A 19,144-nucleotide genomic window follows, 5' to 3' on the forward strand; every position below is an offset into this window, starting at 1 on the left:
AGATGTTTACCAACTGTACTGAACCCAACAGACTACAATTTTCCATATTGCATCTTTTCTATACAATTCTGTATTTGTTTCTCTTTTGAAAACACTGAAAGCAAAGTCCGCGACACCAAGCTCCCGTTGCTCTTTTTTTTAATGCATACAATGCAGTCCATTGGAGCTGATTGTAGGCAACTTAGGGCCTTATATTACTGTGTTACAGCAAAAGGAATGCACAAGGCCTACAGTAATTAATTACTTTTGTAATTAGGGCTCTAAATTAAATTTCTTCATCACCAGTCATAATGGTTTGTATGTTAATCTTAGTAGCCAAACACACACTCATTAATGGGCCAATGTGGCTAGTAAGTTGTTTTTTTCTACCAGCCAAACTGCATTTTCACCAGCAACATTTAGCGTTAATTTAAAGCCCTGTTTGTAATGTATCCTACTCCCAACACAAGCTCCTCAGCCAGTGTGTATGGACGAGACTACAGTAACTACTGGTGATGACGTTTTTGATGTTCAACCAATCACAAGCCGGGTTCGGCTAACTGTGGCATGGGTTCGTAATTTCGGAAGCCGGACAGACGCATCGGCACTGTTATTGTTTCTGAATGAAAATTCAAGGGATGTGGATATAGCCGCACGTTTTACATGAACTTAATTGAACTGTCGCAGTCATTTTTTTATACGGAATTAATGTGGTGTGAATGTATTTAAGTAAGTAGTTGTACAGTATTTATATCTTAGCAAGTTGCAGCTTAGCTAGACGCGGAGGCCTGTTACCACCGCGCGTCGATTTTAACAATAGCCGAGATACACTCCCCTTTGCATGGGCGAACTGTCCTCATGAAATTCTTTTTACTGTGAGAAATAGGTGCTCAGATCATAGAAGTAGTACACAGAGCGTGTCGCACATGGGGCTACACTTTTAATATCTTGTGTTTATTTATGGACATTTTTACGAAGACATTGGAGCATTTTTAAACACATCATTTTGAGAAACACAAAAGGAATATGTCCAACGGAGCTGCGGGGAGCGGAGGATTGACTTGGGTGGTAAGTAGATAATTTCCTTTTTGAATTGATCTCTCAGTTGGTGATGGAAGTAACACAATCTGCAACACCAAAACAGTATTTCCCATTTGCGCGTATATATTGTGTGCATCCTTGCAGTGACTGGAATGTCTTGTGTGACTGTCCCTTAGTTAGCTGGCAAAGCTACAGTGGATGGCCATTCGCTTCAGCGTTAGCAAGTCTGAAAAGGGAGCTAGCTAGGTAGTAGCGGCACTAGCCAGCTAACTTTAATTAACGACTACAGCGTAGAATTAAATGTTATTGCAGAAATATTCGTGTGTGAATATCTGGCGTGGAAACCATGTAGAATCTGTGAAATGAGAGGGGAAGGTGTCGCCTCGACATTTTGTTCTTGTGGTGCGTTTGTGTGCAAGCCATTTGTGCTCTTCCAAGGTTCTGAAAAAAAAACTTCTCTTTGTGTGGAAGGAACAGTGGTGCCGCTAGCTAGCAAGCCTGCTAGCGATGGTTCTGATTGATGACCTGAAACGTGAACATCATGTCTCGGTTTTGGCAAAATTTGGTCTAGTCTAACTGTACAATTGCACGCCTCATTTCGTCTGCAGGGTGACTGACCATATACTTCTTTGTTTGGTTCTAGTTCATCCGAGTTCCTGAAGTTTAGAGAAAAGATGGTTGCCCATCTTTGGGTTCAACAACCATGGCGTTAACAATAATGGTACCAGTTGGTCTTCATATTTACCAAGCAGGGGGTAAACCGTTACCTACTACGGATACAATTAACCAGTCATTTCAAATTAAATCATTATTTGTGTCAGATTTACACCATTTTAACCCCAAAGTGGCTGGTGCCCCATTGGCAATGAATAGATGGTACCCACACATCCATCACGAGGATGAGGGGGGCGTCGCGCGAGATAGAATTGAAGATTAGAACTCTAGCTCTAAGTGGGGTCTTTACTTTGTGGTGCTGAGGGATTAGTTGAGCGAAACTAGTTCGTGGCAGCCATCTGTTTAATAAGATAATCAATCAATAGGCCTAAAGAGGTCTTCTCTTTGACTTAATTGTTGTTCTTGGCAAAGGTGATTGATTGACGGGTATTCCAAGTCATGCTCTGCTGACCGACTGTGGTGAGAAATCTAGATTTGGAATCCTGAATTGAAAGGCCACCACAACTTGTATTGTTGGATCAATGAAAATACTTTTATCAACTGCTCAGGTAGTAGGCCTACACATGCATGTAAATTAATGTAATGTTGAAAACTAATGAAAGTTCGTCATGAGAAGTACATACACCATGAAATACATTGACTGAACAAAGGCATTTAAAATATAGCACAAACAATACATGTAATTAGAAATGGTTCTATCTTTTCAGCAAAGTCTTGGTCTTCATGCCCAAAGTAAACTCTTTGTCTAAATAAAATAACTCATAATATGCTGTATCTCAGATGGTGTACTAAGTTTCAGAGCATAATTAATATGGCATACACACTGAAACAATAACACTGAAGTGTACAAGTGCACCAGTCAGTCTATGACATAACTCCAATGTAGGCTACTGGTTCATAATCCCAGTTTCCCCCAGACAGCATGCAGCACAGCCGGCCGGACAGGTCCGTGTAAGCTGCTGCTTCTTAGGAGTCTGTGGTCCTTCCTGACTCCTGATGACCCAGCAAGCATCAGGGCAGCCAGTTATGTTTGAAAATGGTCTCTACTGCAGGGGTTCCCAACCTTTTCCAACGTGGGGCCCACTCGAAATTGTCAAAAATGTTCGGGGCCCACCTCTGACCCAATTAAGAATAAAACTCAAATAAATCAACAGTAGCACACACCAAAATATGATTATTATTTTTAGAAAATTATTTCAAGGCCCACTTGGAATACCGTCAGGGCCCACCAGTGGGCCTCGGCCCACAGGTTGGGAACCACTGCTCTACTGTAAACGTAGTGTACATGGAAGTCCTTAGTGCTCAAGCCCTCAGTAGGCCAGATGCAGATGTAAGACAGGAAAACTTTATCTCTTTTAAAAAGATATTTTTTTGGTCTTATAGACTTAATAATGGACAGGACAGTATGAGAGGTGGACAGGAAGCGAATGGGGAGAGTGATGGGGAGGGGTTGGCAAAGGGACCCGGGCCGGGAATTGAACCCGGGTCAGCCGCATGGCAGGGGAGTGCCCTACCGGATGGCCACGGCAGGGCCAGGAAGACTTGATCAATGCTAAAAGTTCTGAATACCCTACCCTGGCCTGGGCCCAGGGACTTAACTTACTGTATGTGACATGTTGGCAGCAGTGCAGTGGCTGCTGTTGTTACTTCGGACCAGGGGTCCCTAACCTTTCTGGGCCAGAGGGCTACCCGAGGGCTACCCGAGGGCTACCCGAGGGCTACCAAGGGCTACCCGAGGGCTACCCGAGGGCTACCAAGGGCTACCAAGGGCTACCCGAGGGCTACTGAGAGGTGAGAGCTACCCGAGGGCTACTTATGTTCAAAATCCTCCTCTGATGTCTTGACATCATTCCCAAATCATACTAGATTGAATGATAATTTGCTCAGAAGTTACAAGGAAATATTCTTTATAGGCTATAAATAATCTCGTATTTAAATTAAGAAAAGCATTAACTGTGACTAAAATCTTGTAGTCGTGGACTCGTGACTGTTTATTAACATACTTGGTGGGCACCTCAGAAGCTCCTGGAGGGCTACCTGGCGCCCGCGGGCACCTCACCGAGGGAGCCATTGCCTTGGATTGGGTTCAGTAGTATGAAATGCCTGTGGCTTCCACAGGAGTTTTGTAAACTGACAATCTGTAAAAAAGCAAAGCAGCTTATGATTATCTCAAGGGGGCGTTGGGAGGCTTATGATGAGGCCGGGGGGGGGGGGGGGTTCTACAAAAAGGGTTGAAAACCAAAGCACTGCTCTAAGGGGGCATAAAGGCTGCTGCTGTTTGCATGAGGAGACCTATGAATAGAAGAAAAACTTGTTGTCGTTGGCTGTGAGCTGTGGATGGTGTGGGAATGTGTCGTTGGCATGATGAGTGGGGGGGTGTGGTGAGGTGTGATGGGGGAGTTGGTGTCAGGACAGAGCAGAGTTTGAATTGCCACCACATACAACAGGGCTGTGTGCTTAGCTTTTTCACTCACTAGGAGTACAGGTGCTCCTAAATGAAATGAAAGAAATAGGAGCACAGATGAAAATTTAGGAGCACTCTGAACACTTTTATTATTGTGTCGTTTGTCATGAGTGGGGGTGGGGTGTGGTGTGGTGTGGTGTGTGTGTAGAAGGAGTTGGCGTCAGTAGAGTGTGAATTGTCACCCCGCCGCCCATACGACTCCCAACAGCTCCACTTGATCAGGTGAGTGGCGTGGTCGAAAGGCTGATGATGATTTTGGGGTCAAGAGTTGACACCTCATTGTCTTGAGGTGAGAACAAGGTCAACTGCAACTGAACAAACAGTATGCGAGAAAGAGAAAGACAGAAATGGATCTATCACTTGACCTATCTATCACATATACCCCCCCCCCCCCCCCCAAAAAAAGCAAAAAATCCATTCAAAAAAGTCCCATTCAATCCGGATGATGATGATGATGATGATGATGATGATGGTAGTATTAGTGGTGGTGATGATGGTGATGGTTGTAGGTTTGAATCCCTTGTCAGAGTGTATAAGCTAGACACAGGCGACAGTCATGTGTGTTGTGTGTTAATGTGTGTTAATGTGTCTGCGTCTGGAACTTCTTGTTGACCAGGACTCCCTGGCAGAAGAGAGGTTTGGTCTCAATGGGTCAATCCTGGATAAATAAAATATAGATAAATAAATTAGCACACACTTTCATTCAAATTGACCTTTTATAAAACTCGCCAAACGAGCAGATTGTGTTATTTCAATCATTTCCTCTCAGGGGTGGACAAAGTGGATTGAAAGTAAAAATCCTGTCAATCCAGATATTCCTTCGTGCCTACACAGGTGATTTCACTCCTTAGGTCATCAGCTTTGCTGAAAGGGCATGGCCATTAAAAATAGGGTGTTTTATTGAATTGATTGGAACATAACATATGCCACTGTTCTTTTTTTTTTTACTTTTTGAGGTGCTGTTTCCACACAGCAGGATATTTGTCAAAAGACATCGATTTTGGCCTTCCGTTTCCAGCTAAGTTTAGTTTTAAAATCCACATATCAAAAATCCGGCTTTAAAAACATTCCATTTTGGGGGCTAAAACGCAGCTGTTGCAATTTTTTATCCACATGGCCGTTTCTTTCACTTTCTGAACCCGGGTTGTCCACCCCTGTTTGTTTTGTTCAATGTTGTTGTTGTTGTTAATGGCCGCGTTTGTGACGGCGCGCGCATGTAAATGCAATCTGCGCAGTGCGCACTTTGCCAAGTCAATGCATTCTGGTCAAGATTCCCTAACCAGGGCCCGGCCGTGGCTTAGTCGGCTGGGCACCTGACTGCTACGTGGGCGACCCTGGTTCGATTCCCGGCCCTGGTCATTTCCCGATCCTCTCCCATCTCTCTCTCTCCCACTCATTTCCTGTCCCACTATTCACTGTCCTGTCTGAATAAAGTTGAACCCCCCCCAAAAAGAAAGATTTTCTACCCAGAATGCATTGTAATTTCGCACTGCGCATGGCATGCACGCTGTGCAGACTACTTCTGCATGCACCGCTGTCACGGACGCGGCCATTGGTTCATATTATGCCTTGTGTGCACCAAGCGTGACCTACGTGACCCAGGTAGCTGAGGTAGTGAAGAAGTTTCAAGTTCCATGATTTCACTTCATTCGCTCTGGACGCGGCATTGAGTGCGTATACATGCAGTTCAGTATCCCGAATATAATCGGGATATTAAGTATCCCGAATTTGCGTTTGCGCATATAAACACTTCAGTATCCCGAATAAGCCCTTATTCGGGATACTGAGAAATCGGGATATGCTAGGTGGAGTTCTCCGAAAGAAGCCGGGATACTTGACGCATGTATACACCTTATCCCGAATACAGGGGCTTCCCATGGAACGCTGTTGCTGGTATCCAGGCTACACGCATTTGAAGAGAATTCTATAACGGCCAAGAATGTAGACTGGGATATAACGTTCTGTGCGCATATAAACACATTATCCCGAATATGATCATAACCGGGATATGTCTCATATTCGGGATACTGAACTGCATGTAAACGCACTCATTGACATGTTTGAGTTTGCTAATCACATAACGGCTCTGACTTGACAGCCTGGGACATTCTGAGATATGAACGTTCCAATTGGTTTTCGCCAATGAGCTATGACGCGGTTCGGCGAAAACCAATTGGAATGTTTACATCTCAGAATGTCCCAGGCTGTCAAACCAGAGCCGTTATGTGATTAGCTAAATCAAACATGTCAATGCAGCGTCCAGAGCGAATACAGTGAATTCAAGGCGAAACTTCTTCTGCTACCTCCGCTACCAGGCAGCGTAGTTTGCTCTTGGAGTACACACAAGGCATTAAGCTTATACTGCGAGAGAGAGAGAGAGAGCGTACACTTGTATTGTTGGGCTGTCGTCACTTCCCCTGCGGGGATTGGGTGGTTGACCCCGTGGCTGTGCACGGTTTGACCAATGGCAGACACTCTTTGACAAGAACGCGGCGGCGAAGAAGGAGAAGGAGCGCGAGAAGGAGCGCGAGAGGGAGCGCGAGCGCGAGCGCGAGGAGGCCAACGGACACCACGGCGGCCATGGAGACGCACCGAGGCCGAGAGCGGACGGAGGAGGAGGAGGAGGAGGAGGAGGAGGGAAGAAGAAGTCGGCGGCGGACAAGATGTCTGTGGAGCGCGTATATCAGAAGAAGACACAGCTGGAACACATACTGCTCAGGCCCGACACCTACATCGGCTCAGTAGAGCCCGTCACACAGGTGAGGGATACACACACACACACACACACACACACACACACACCTACATCGGCACAGTAGAGCCCGTCACACAGGTGAGGGATACACACACACACACACACACACACACACACACACACACACACACACACATACACACACCTACACACACCTACATCGGCACAGTAGAGCCCGTCACACAGGTGAGGGATACACACACACACACACACACACACACACACACACACACACACACACACACACACACATACACACACCTACATCGGCACAGTAGAGCCCGTCACACAGGTGAGGGATACACACACACACACACACACACACACACACACACACACACACACACACACACACACACACACACATACTCACCTGGAGCACATCCTGCCCGTCACACAGGTGAGGGATGCGTGCGCGCACACACACACACACACACACACACACACACACACACACACACACACACACACACACACACACACACACACACACACACACACACACACACACCGCCCCGACACCTACATCGGCTCAGTAGAGCCCGTCACACAGGTGAGACACACACACACGTGAATGCGCAAAACGGAGGGCAAGGGGAAAGGTATAGGGCTAAGAGGTGAAATGGGATTCAGACAAAATGTCTGGCGTGTGTTTGCTTGGCCCCACTGATGTTCTTTTTTCTGTCTTGTGTTTTTGTGTGGACAGGGTGTTTGATGAGGGGTGTAAATCACAGCCTCCATGATGATACGATACGGTATCGATTTCTTAAAGCAGGAATTTGATTATTTTCGATACTTAAGAATTCCAGACGATACGATACAATTCGATTCTAATTTTTCCAATTACTTTTCCACTTCAATTATGTTATGGAGCTAGGGCGTTGGACAGGGGCCAGCGATTCGATTATTGTCGATACTTAAGAATTCCCCATGAATCGATGTGATTCGATTAAATCGCCAGCCGATACATCGGTGCATCAATAGATTTCGATTATTATTTGAAGAGTTCAGATGCAAAACCCCCCAAGTGCCTTTTCAGAAAATAATCTAAATTAATTTGTATTTAATACAAAGCTATTAAAATTGCACTTTTTTATTTTATTTATGTAAGATATATATTTATTTGTATTATCAAGTACATGAATGTAAACCAAACCAACAACGGGGTTCTCTAAAAATATAGAAGGGCAGGTCTTCAGAAATGGAGTTAGGGGGGTTTGCATCTGAACTCTTCATTTACAGCCCTAGTTGCTTGACCTCACTGATGTTCTTTGTTCCGTCTTGTGTGTTTGTGTTGGCAGCAAATGTGGGTGTTTGACGAGGAGGTGGGCATGAACCTGAGGGAGATCACCTACGTACCCGGCCTCTACAAGATCTTCGACGAGATCCTGGGTAAGGAGACACACACACACACACACACAAACAGAGATGTCTTTGACGACATCCTCAGTAGTTTAGTTTAGTTTAGTTAATTTAAGTTTAGTTAATTTAAGTTTAGTTTAGTTTAGTTTAGTGGTTTATTTGACAGGGGCCATGTACAGGACAACTCCAGTACCAGAGTTAGCTACAAAGCTCATTTGCATCCTTGGTCCCGCGTGTCCTTACAAATGTTACTCACTAAAAGCAGTCACATCACACTAACATACGTAGGACTGGGTACCGAAATTCGGTTCCTTAATGGAATTGAATGAAAGGCTAAGGTTCTACTTGGCATCGAAACGTGCCTTGGCTGTCGGTTCCACATTTCGGTTCCTAGATGTCCATCACGTCAGTTATCATTTCGCATTTATAACCCCAGAACGTTAACGCAGTCAGAACGGCAGTCGCTTCTGGCAAAAAATCTGGTAACATTAATTGTGATCATTCGGGCTTGCAGAGACTGCTGGCCGGCTACAACCCCCTTTTAAACAGGTCGTCAAATCATCTATGGATACTAACGCTGTTACGAGAGAAACTACCATCAGCCCATCTTTAATTTGTGTAGGTTTATCGAGAAGAGTAGCCTATTTCTAGCGTTTGTAGACGGCAAAGAATTCAAACTTTGTCTTCGATACAGCCACTGCGAGCCAAGAAACAGCAAGAGGTGTGCAAAAGAAGCATTCCATCATTCTCACGCAGATGGTTACATCGGCATATGAGGAAAGTAAAAGTCGGCAACACTTTTCACTCCACCATGAATCATCAAACAGTGTTGGGGACCTTTTCCCTTTAGTGGTGGGTGGTGCGCGCATTCTCTGACTTTTTGGATTACACCGTGAATCATTGCAAAGTTTAAAATTCATGTCAATAAAATGTAAACTCATCAGAAGCATCAGGTGAGCTCAGTCACTTTTGGCCGCGCGAGAGACTTTCTTTGTGCCACGGAACGCAGCAACGTGGATTATTGAAACTGAAGACTTGATTTCTTCTATGTGGATATTTTTTTTCCGTTTGGTAGCCTATAGGCCTAATTACGGACCATGCAAAGAACTCGAAACAGAGCGCGCCCAGTGCTTCACTGCGTGCGTAACAAGCTATAGCCAAGTCGCCTCCGCCCGTTCCCCAAATCCGCCCGCCTACTTATAAGTGATGATAGTTAATTATGTATGTCACTCCAGTCAGGAATGGATATCGACATTGAAACGGTGATGACATTTAAAACTGAGTCAAACGGCCATGAACAGCATTGTAATGAAAGGTGTCGTAACGGCAGCATGAAGGTGGAACTTTAATTTCACGACGACATTCTGGCTAAAAACTCGCCCTGGCTGCTTCCCTGTTTCGCTTTAGGACTACAAGTGTGAACGAAATAAGCAAAACAGCATAAAGGAATAACAGAAGGCTAACGGAAATACCTACGTGACCTGAAATCAAGCGGGCGGAATTGATAGCCTTTCGCCGGCGAATTGTGCTGAAACTAGATTTTGGACATGCTGGACGTTATCTCCAAATTACGATAGAAAGGTCCACCAATGTTAGCTAATATTGCTCATTACCTTATCTACACAGTTGCCGCTATCCAAAAATATACGATAGCATAATCAAATAGTATTTGAAATAGTGACATTATCACGTTCACAGTGAAGTGATCAGTGAAGTGGGCGGAATTTGGCGACCTTACTTGTTTTAAAAGTGTTTGCAAGAACAACATACCTGTTAGCTACAAAAACTGCGAAATTGCCTGATTTTAAGACAAAAGTTGGAAAAGTTTCAACAGGCCAAATCCTGACAGTCAACGGGACGGCAGTGACAGGTCAGACAGTACATGCTTTTCCATTTAACAGTCCCTGCGCGAGGCCAAAATCCCCTCACACAGGGCATGTTTTAAAAGGAGCGTGTGCAGCGTAAAAAATGAAATATGAGTTTCTCCTTGTTGTTTTGCCGCTCAAGTTGTCTGGGGCTGATGCAAAACTTCATGCTGGTTCAGTTTGTAATCAGGTAAATTCGCACGATTGTCTGTGCGATTGCCATGAACATCGACTGTATGACTATGACCTGATGCTCCGATGCAAAGATGCACACCCACGAAATGGATAGGGTTGGATTTAGATTGTAGTTCTCAATTTAAAATAAATTCCCGGGAACTTCAACTGGATAATGAGGTAGGCTCGGTGGTCGTTTGAGATTTTTAAACATTTCTTTCAGTGTTTATAAATTAGGAACCGAAAATGGCACCGTCAGGAACCGGCATTGAAAAGTAGGTTCTGGAACCGGAACCGAAACCGAAAAATTCTGATCGGTACTCAGCCCTAAACATACCACACTAAAACATTATAAAGCAACAACTCCAAACACAAAACCACATATAACACCTATGTATCAGCACATAGGTTCATGATCACATATTTGCTTAGTCTTCAGCAGTGGCGGCTCCTGCCATTTTTTTCAGGTGGTGCAATTTCCACCCGTTATGCCAATAAACACCATAAAACTTCATAGGACTGAGGCATATTTGTCTAGGTAGCAAGACCATTTTCCTAACTTGTAAGTGCCTATAAATTCAGGTACCAGATATCAATTTTAGGCAATATCGCCTTTGTTCACCAGATGGCAATACTGAACTAGTTAAAGCTGTAAAACTAGGGAAATTACATTGGGAAACTTTCAAAGCAAAACATTTGCCAGTAAATAATTTAATTTTAAGTTAATTTAACACCTTACTCATTATTTATTTATTTGCCTCACATTATTCCATCCAGTATTCCATAGTTCATTTATTTAGCTGCATCAAATACTAAACAACACTTTATGGTCAGTGCAACTTGGCCTAAGTTGTTAGAAGAACTACTGTATGTGCATTGGAGCCAGGAGCAGTTTATCATTCTTATCTTTATCATTTTTATCTTATTCAGTCTATATATTTATTATTATTATCATCATCATCATCATCATCATCATCATTTATATTAAAAAACAGAAATTGAGAGTGAATTTGAGGCTACTGAAATGTGAGACAGACAAGGGAAGTGAAGTTCAAATGCTTTTACTCCACCTTCTCAGATAGATGTTGCTTATCAGTTACCCCCTTCACTGTCCACGCTGTCCCGTCTGCCGTGTTGTTTTCGGGGTTGAAGAGAAGGCACACGAAGCAAAAAAGAGCATTAGCTACATCACAGCCGGCTAGCCAGGCTTTCCTGAGGTACCAGTCCTTTTTGAAAGACCGCGTGTAGGCTTTCTCCCCTTTCGTTGACACTTGCTTGATTGTTAAGTCAGGTCTTGGGGGTCCTAGCTGTTTAATCGCTTCCTTCTCCGCATTCGTACGTCGATTAAAGGGCACTTCTTTGAGAGAAACTACCGTATTGCACTTGACACTCGCCATATTTTTCGTAGAATGTTCATGGTCCCCTCCCGTGCAACAGACAGATGACGACAGCACGTCGTTTGTGCGAGCACATAAACCCTCATAGAAAATGTATTGGGAGCCTGATTTATTAAAAAAAACTGACGTACCATTAATGTCAATGGGAGAGCTCTGGTGCAAATTTGAACCTGACAGAAATCGCCCCAAATGGGCGTGGCATACCAGACGCGACCTTAATCTGATTAAACAATGGCATAGAACTACCAGTTTGACAACAGCAGATCAATCACTCGCCCTAGCAACTAATGTTAGATTAAAAAAAAAACCCAGTGTTTGGTAGTGCGTCGCACAAATCGCCCCTATGGAGGAGCCGCCGTTGGTCTTCAGACAAACTTTCAAGGATAGTTTGAACTGGTTGAAGCTTGAGCTATCTGTAATATGAACAAGAATTGAGTTCCATTTTTCAACCGCGTAAGGCTCCCTTTTACACATACACACACACACACACACACACACACACACACACACACACACACACACACACACACACACACACACGCACACACACACGCACACACACGCACACACGCACACTCACACACACACACAGGGGCTGAGATCATCCCAAATGACACATTACATGGACGTGCGTCATTTGGGTTGATCATAGCATACCAGAGCAGGCGAACGGAAAACTAATCCATTTGGCCAACACTGTGAATTCCTAATAGTTTGAACTGCTCCTCTCCATAGATGCCTGTTAATAGATTCCATGATTTGTCATTTGGGACAGACTGGTCATAAATGTTTTGCTTGCGTCACATCCTGCGATGGTGGCTTTGTTTTACGAGCCCTTAGTGATGTCACAGAGGGAACATGTGTTCTAGAACAGTTCATTAGCCAATCAGCCTTCTGGTTTATTATGTCAAGATGTGATTTTTTTTCCCTTTTTCCTGATTTACTATCTACAGTGAACGCAGCCGACAACAAGCAGAGGGACAAAAACATGACCACCATCAAAATCAACATCGATGCGTAAGTACTCTCACTCTCTCTCTTTCTCAATCTTTACCTCACTCTCTCTTTATCTCTCTTTATCTCTCCCTCTCTCTCTCTCTTGCATCCACCACTGTTCGCGCATGCTCACAGACGGACGGACTCATGCACGCACGCACGCACGCACGCACGCACGCACTCACACACTCACACACAGGCACATTGTTGTACTGCCCTACTAAGGCAAAGTGCTTAACTATATATTTTGTCAAATTTCAGTTTAGACTGAACAGGGTCTTCATAACACTTAATTTATTCTATAACAAAGACGTATGGTCAAAAGTGTGTGTGCGTGTGTGCGTGTGTGCGTGTGTGCGTGTGTGTGTGTGTGTGTGTGTGTGTGTGTGTGTGTGTGTGTGTGTGTGTGTGTGTGTGTGTGTGTGTGTGTGTGTGCGTGCGTGCGTGCGTGCGTGCGTGCGTGCGTGCGTGCGTGCGTGCGTGCGTGCGTGCGTGCGTGCGTGCGTGCGTGCGTGCGTGCGTGCGTGCGTGCGTGCGTGCGTGCGTGCGTGCGTGCGTGCGTGCGTGCGTGCGCGCGCGCGCGCGCGCGCGTGCGTGTGTGTGTGCGCGCGTGATGAATATCTGAGTGCACAGTGCAGTAATGAGGCACTTGTGTAGGACACACACACACACACACACACACACACACACACACACACACACACACACTTCCTGCTGCAGCCTCCACATTGAGCTGTGTGCCCTTCCTAGCATGCCCTCTGTTGTCACGGCAATCGCAGCATTCCGACTTGCATTATGACGTCATCCTGCACACCCCCGCAGAAGACCCTGTGGACCAATTTACATCACATTACAGAGAAAGTGAAGAAATTAATAATGATTATGAGGATTCCAATATATATTTAAGTGTTTAATAGGTGCACTGTGCTCTGTGCACTTAGTTTAGTTTTATTTCCAGAATTTATGCCACCCATTCACTAACGTTAACTTTTTCATGAATACTTACAACCACCATCAAATTGTAAGTATTCATTAAGACTGGGAAAATGTTCATGCATTAAAATGGGGATCTTCTCCATTGTCCACCATTTTGGCTTTCCAAAAATAGACATTTTTAGCTGTAAAAATGACTGTACTTTGGCCATACTAGAAAATATTAGTTTATTACTTAGTTAACTGTCATGAAAAGATCAAATTTGGCAATAAGCAACCCAGTTTCAATGAGCAGCATATTTGCAGTACCTTTTTTGACCATTTCAAGTACAGTGCACCTTAAACGGTAGGCACACATAGACGCGATTTTGGCCAAGCGTAGCGTACTTCGCCATTCATTCCTAAGAGAGAGGCGAAGGCAAGCCTAGGCAAGCGAACAGGAGCGAAGCGAAATCATTGAACAAAGTTTAATGTTATGCAAATGAGGAGCGGATTTGCCTGCGGCGGTCCAATCAAATCAACAACATAACTATTCCACTTTATTGATTCGCCGCGACGACCTGATGACGGTTGAGCTGTCAATGAATTTCGCCTCTCTTGGCTTTGCTCGCTTCGCCTGCTATGTGTCCCTACCGTAAGGTTTAAAGGTGTATGCCACTATTTTGGGGCTTAATAAAGTTAAAATTGTTGGCTGGGGTTTATAAAGGTGGTAAAGTGTCTTATTTCTCATGTTAAGCGTTGTCTTGCTGTAAGACAAGTTAAAAGAGGGAATATGTCGCTAAGCTAGTGAAAGTCAATGGATCCGTGTAGCATTGTAGCATGCTTTATGCCCTTTAATTTCTCTGTCTCCCTGTCCACTCCATGCAGAGAGGGCAACACGGTGTCCATCTGGAACAACGGTAAAGGCATTCCGGTGGTGGAACACAAAGACGAGAAGATGTACGTCCCCGCCCTCATCTTCGGACACCTCCTCACCTCCAGTAACTATGACGACGACGAGAAGAAGGTCACAGGTGAAGATGAACTCCACGAATGTTCTGTTTTAAACACACACACTGTGCTACACACACACAAATACAGTACCCTCTGTGCCTCCCTTTAGTGTGTGTGTGTGTGTCTGTGTGTGTGTGTGTGTGTGCGCGCGTGTGTGTGCGCGTGTGTGTGTGCGCCTGTGGATGTGCGTGTGTGCGTGCCTGTGGATGTGCGTGTGCGTGTGTGTGTGTGTGTGTGCGTGCGTGTGTGTGTGTGTGTGTGCGCCTGTGTGTGCGTGTGTGTCTTAACCAGGTGGCAGGAACGGATACGGTGCCAAACTCTGCAACATCTTCAGCACCAAGTTCACCGTGGAGACGGCCTGCAAAGAATACAAACACAGCTTCAAGCAGGTACACACACACACACACACACACACACACACACACACACACACACACACACACACACACACACACACACACACACACACACACAGCGGCCTGCAAAGATTACAACCACAGTTTCAAGCAGGTGCACACACGCACACGCACTAACACTCAAACACTATCAAGCACATTCATTCAAACACATTAATGCGCTTTGTTTTTTTGTTTTCATACTCTCTTCTATTAAACTATTTTTTATCATAAAATATTATTTGATATGTTAGACTTTTTCCTTGTTTGTCGTTCTCTGAGTACGGCAGTACAAAGTTTACCTCCAAGCCAGCAGTTATCATCGAGTCCTATGAGACCAGCTGGTGGCTAGATTTTGTACTGCCATACCCAGATTACAGTATCACTTAAGTATAGTTTGCCATTGAATATGCTCCTCTAACATGTAGGGATTAAACACCTCTTGTGATTTCACTATTGTAGGCTGTGTGTAGTTGGTAAGAGGAGGTGAGTACGGAAGCAGCATCAGGACTTGTGGTCACTTCAGTGGGGGTTTGGTTGACAGCACAAACATTGGGTGCAGTGTAGTATGTGGGGTGATGTGTTGGGTGCACACACTGTTCCGTAAAGGGTGTCTGTCACACACACTTCTTCTGTTTTCACTATATTGAGTGAACTCAACTTATTGAGTCACAGAGTTGGGTGCACAGTGTTCGTGTGAACTATTGTTTGAAGTGTTATCGTTCTCTTGTGAGGTGCACATTTTGATAAAGGGATGTAAAAAAAACCTTTATAAGTTGTACTGTATGGCAGGCATAGAATTCCACAGCGTGTAGATGTTTTGGTATCAGTGACGGGTGTAATTCTTGCCGTTTTAATCTACTGGGTTAGCATGACAGACAGACGTTTCAAAAAGACGCTAAAGAAGGCTTAGGCCGAAACTTCTGTCTCTTATGCTAACCCAGTAGATTAAAACGGCAAGAATTACACCCGAGAGTGCTGCTTTTCAACTAAATATGAACTTTGCTGTTTGCTCGCACCCGAAGACCTTGTAAGAAACAGTTGGGAGTTGAGTGCACTTTCTGAAAAAAGATGGTATCAGTGACCTCATGGCCTTGGCCGAGGTTTGCACTTCTAGTTAAAGGGACACTGTGCAGGAAATGGTCAAAAAAGGTACTGCAACTTAGCCTGGTTCACACCAGACGTTGTGTGTGTAGCTTCGGCGCCCCCTGGCGGCGCAGAGCTACACACACTACCGTCTGGTACACAGCCATAGAGCACGCTCCGTCTCCAACCAGAAAATAGGCTGAGAATTTATTGCTTTGGCATGGCCTCCTCACCAACAAATTCCTTCAAAAACCTTCCTGTTAATCTTTAAAGAGTCAATATAGTCTCTAATATGTCTTGTGACTCCTCAATGTGAGTTACCGTTGATTTTGAAGCAATAAATTCTCAGCCTATTTTCTGGTTGGAGACGGAGCGTGCTCTATGGCTGTGTACCAGACAGTAGTGTGTGTAGCTCTGCTCCGCCAGGGGGCGCCGAAGCTACACATACACCGTCTGGTGTGAACCAGGCTAACTGCAACTATGCTGCTCATTGAAACTGGGCTGCCTATTGTCAAATTTGATCTTTACATGAACGTTTACTAAGTAATAAACAAATATTTTCTAGTATGGTCCAAATACCGTCTTTTTTGCTGCTAAAAATGGCTATTTTAGAAGATCCCCCTTTTCATGTATGAAAAGTGCAATTTTTCCAGTCATAATGAATACTAGTAAAAGGTAACATTAGTGAATGGGCAGCATGAATTCTGGAAATAAACAACTACAAATCTCACATAGTGTCCCTTTAAGAATATTGTGACGAGCGTTGGCTCTTTTGCAGACCTGGCAGAACAACATGACCAAGACAGCGGACCCCAAGATCAAGTATTTCGACGGCGACGACTTCACGTGCGTGACATTCCAGCCGGACCTGTCCAAGTTCAAGATGGAAAAGCTGGACAGGGACATGGTAGCTCTCATGACGCGGCGCGCCTACGACATCGCCGGGTCCTGCCGAGGGGTCAAGGTCATGTTCAACGGCAAGAAGCTCCCGGTACGCAAAAACATTTCTTTCTTTCTTTCTTTCTTTCTTTCTTTCTTTCTTTCTTTTCCACTTTGTTAAGTAGCCTCTTACTGCAGATGGGGTCGCCGGCGGGCCTTTTCACTATTTGCTGAAAATACTCAACTACAACATCATACTCAACTACATCATAGCAACATTGTTATGGCAGTATAGAGAGCCTCAAGTAATAGACAGGGTTCCCACTGTTCAATTTCTTGAAAATGCTTGAATTTCGTTACAATTACAAACCCCAACTCCGGTGAAGTTGGAACGTTTGGTAAACAGCTAATGAAATCAAAATGCTATAATTTTCAAAACATTCAACCTATTCATTAGATGGAGAATAGTGAAAAGACAACATATTAAGTGTTAAGGCCACACCAATATAATTTGTTGGTTCTCGGATTCGCCTCTTGTATTTTGTAACAAAATGGAAAAAAAAAAAAAATCAGTTTCAATACCCCAAAAAATGAAATCGCTAAAAAAAACGAAGACTTCATGTTTTCATGAAGGGGAGGTGTCTCTTTAGTAGTTGGAGGTCATGTGACGTAGAGAACCAATAAAACCACTCCTTTCAACATGCCGATTACGACTAGCGAATCAGGAAACGTGTTACATTCAAACATTTACAGACAAACATGCAATGGCAAGTTGAAGCCCCTGTGGGTTAGCAGTAGCAGCGGTGAAATACAGTATTGCTCTTAGTGGAATTAGTGGAGTGGGATAGCAGTTTTAAAAAAGAAAAACAACAACTATTCAACTGTTGAATCATCTCAGTTTATTCAAACCAGATTAATATAATAATTGCCCTGTGAGCTAATTTTGTGCCTGGTCTATTTGGCTGCCTTAATTCCCTTCTACACTGTCCTTCTCCATGTCCAGGTGTTTGCCTGTCTTGCACCTTCCTTTGGAGGTCCATGTGAGGCTGATATACAGGTGGTATAACCACACGACTAATTTTTTTTTTTTTTTTTTTCGCCCTCTCGCTTCAACTTTTTCCTGAAAAAATCCGAGAACCAACAAATTAAATTGGTGTGGCCTAAAACCGAGAAAAAATATTGTTTTGGGGGACATCTTTTTTTCTTTCTGGTAACACTTTAGAATAAATACCTTTATAAACACAATAATGCACTAATTATCAACAAAATGTTTACAAATGTTTATAAATGGGCAAGAAATACTATTTTAACACAGCAGACACAGCACAGTCGCATCGGTCCTGGAAGTTTCTCCTCCAAAGACCAGAAGGCATTAAAACACACAAAACTCACACAGTAGACGTTGATTCCCACTCCTCTGTGTTTGCCTCCCAGTCGTGGTTTGGTTATTACTCTTTTACAAGTGTGTGTGTGTGTGTGTGTGTGTGTGTGTGTGTGTGTGTGTGTGTGTGTGTGTGTGTGTGTGTGTGTGTGTGTGTGTGTGTGTGTGTGTGTGTGTGTGTGTGTGTGTGTGTGTGTGTGTGTGTGTGTGTGTTCAATGGCAAGAAGCTCCCGGTACGCAGACATTTCGTTCTTTCTTTCTTTTCCATTTTTGATGTCGTTCCGTTTTCGAAACGAAAGTTCGGGAGAAGCGTAATGAAATTTGACAGGTCTAAATTAACACCTGCTCTGTATTTCCTGCTCGTCTGTCATTTGTCCAGTTCCTTGCGCGCTAGTACAGGCACGCCTACCTATCCACCTGAATCTCATCCTTCAATTATCAACGCTGTATTTATTCCCCACTCACCTGCTCCTAGTCAGAAACTCGCTTTCTCGCTCGCACCCTCCATCCACCCCTGTCGCCCCCCGTCTCAGTCTTCTCGACCGTTTTATCCGGGAGCCGCCCTCGCGCCTCCTCGGTTCCGTTCGCTCTCCCAATAACCGGCCAGGGGGTGTCCGCTCAGACCTCGCACATATTTCGCGGGCGCGGATATTGTCCGAGCTCTCAGTTGGAGCCCCATACTCCCGAGCCCACGCATCAGATTTTTATCTATATCAGGTTTCGGGCTCGGCAGTAATTTCAGCACCATGGCCAGCGACCTTGCCCAACA

General features: G+C 44.4%; 1 protein-coding gene across 1 annotated transcript in view; it reads left to right on the plus strand.

The window, feature by feature from the left end:
• The first annotated feature begins 539 nt into the window (after nucleotides 1-539).
• The window catches only part of LOC134436084 (DNA topoisomerase 2-beta-like), a 61,652-nt gene continuing 43,047 nt past the window's right edge, over nucleotides 540-19,144 (plus strand). Inside the window, exons 1-7 of the mRNA XM_063185110.1 lie at nucleotides 540-1,047; nucleotides 6,631-6,918; nucleotides 8,216-8,306; nucleotides 12,666-12,729; nucleotides 14,509-14,654; nucleotides 14,926-15,023; nucleotides 16,894-17,106. Coding sequence (XP_063041180.1) covers nucleotides 1,006-1,047; nucleotides 6,631-6,918; nucleotides 8,216-8,306; nucleotides 12,666-12,729; nucleotides 14,509-14,654; nucleotides 14,926-15,023; nucleotides 16,894-17,106 — 942 coding nt within the window. The 5' untranslated portion in view covers nucleotides 540-1,005. The remainder of the gene's footprint in view (nucleotides 1,048-6,630; nucleotides 6,919-8,215; nucleotides 8,307-12,665; nucleotides 12,730-14,508; nucleotides 14,655-14,925; nucleotides 15,024-16,893; nucleotides 17,107-19,144) is intronic.

Source organism: Engraulis encrasicolus, chromosome 20, assembly GCF_034702125.1.
Source record: "Engraulis encrasicolus isolate BLACKSEA-1 chromosome 20, IST_EnEncr_1.0, whole genome shotgun sequence".
Classification (NCBI taxonomy): Eukaryota; Metazoa; Chordata; class Actinopteri; order Clupeiformes; family Engraulidae; genus Engraulis; species Engraulis encrasicolus.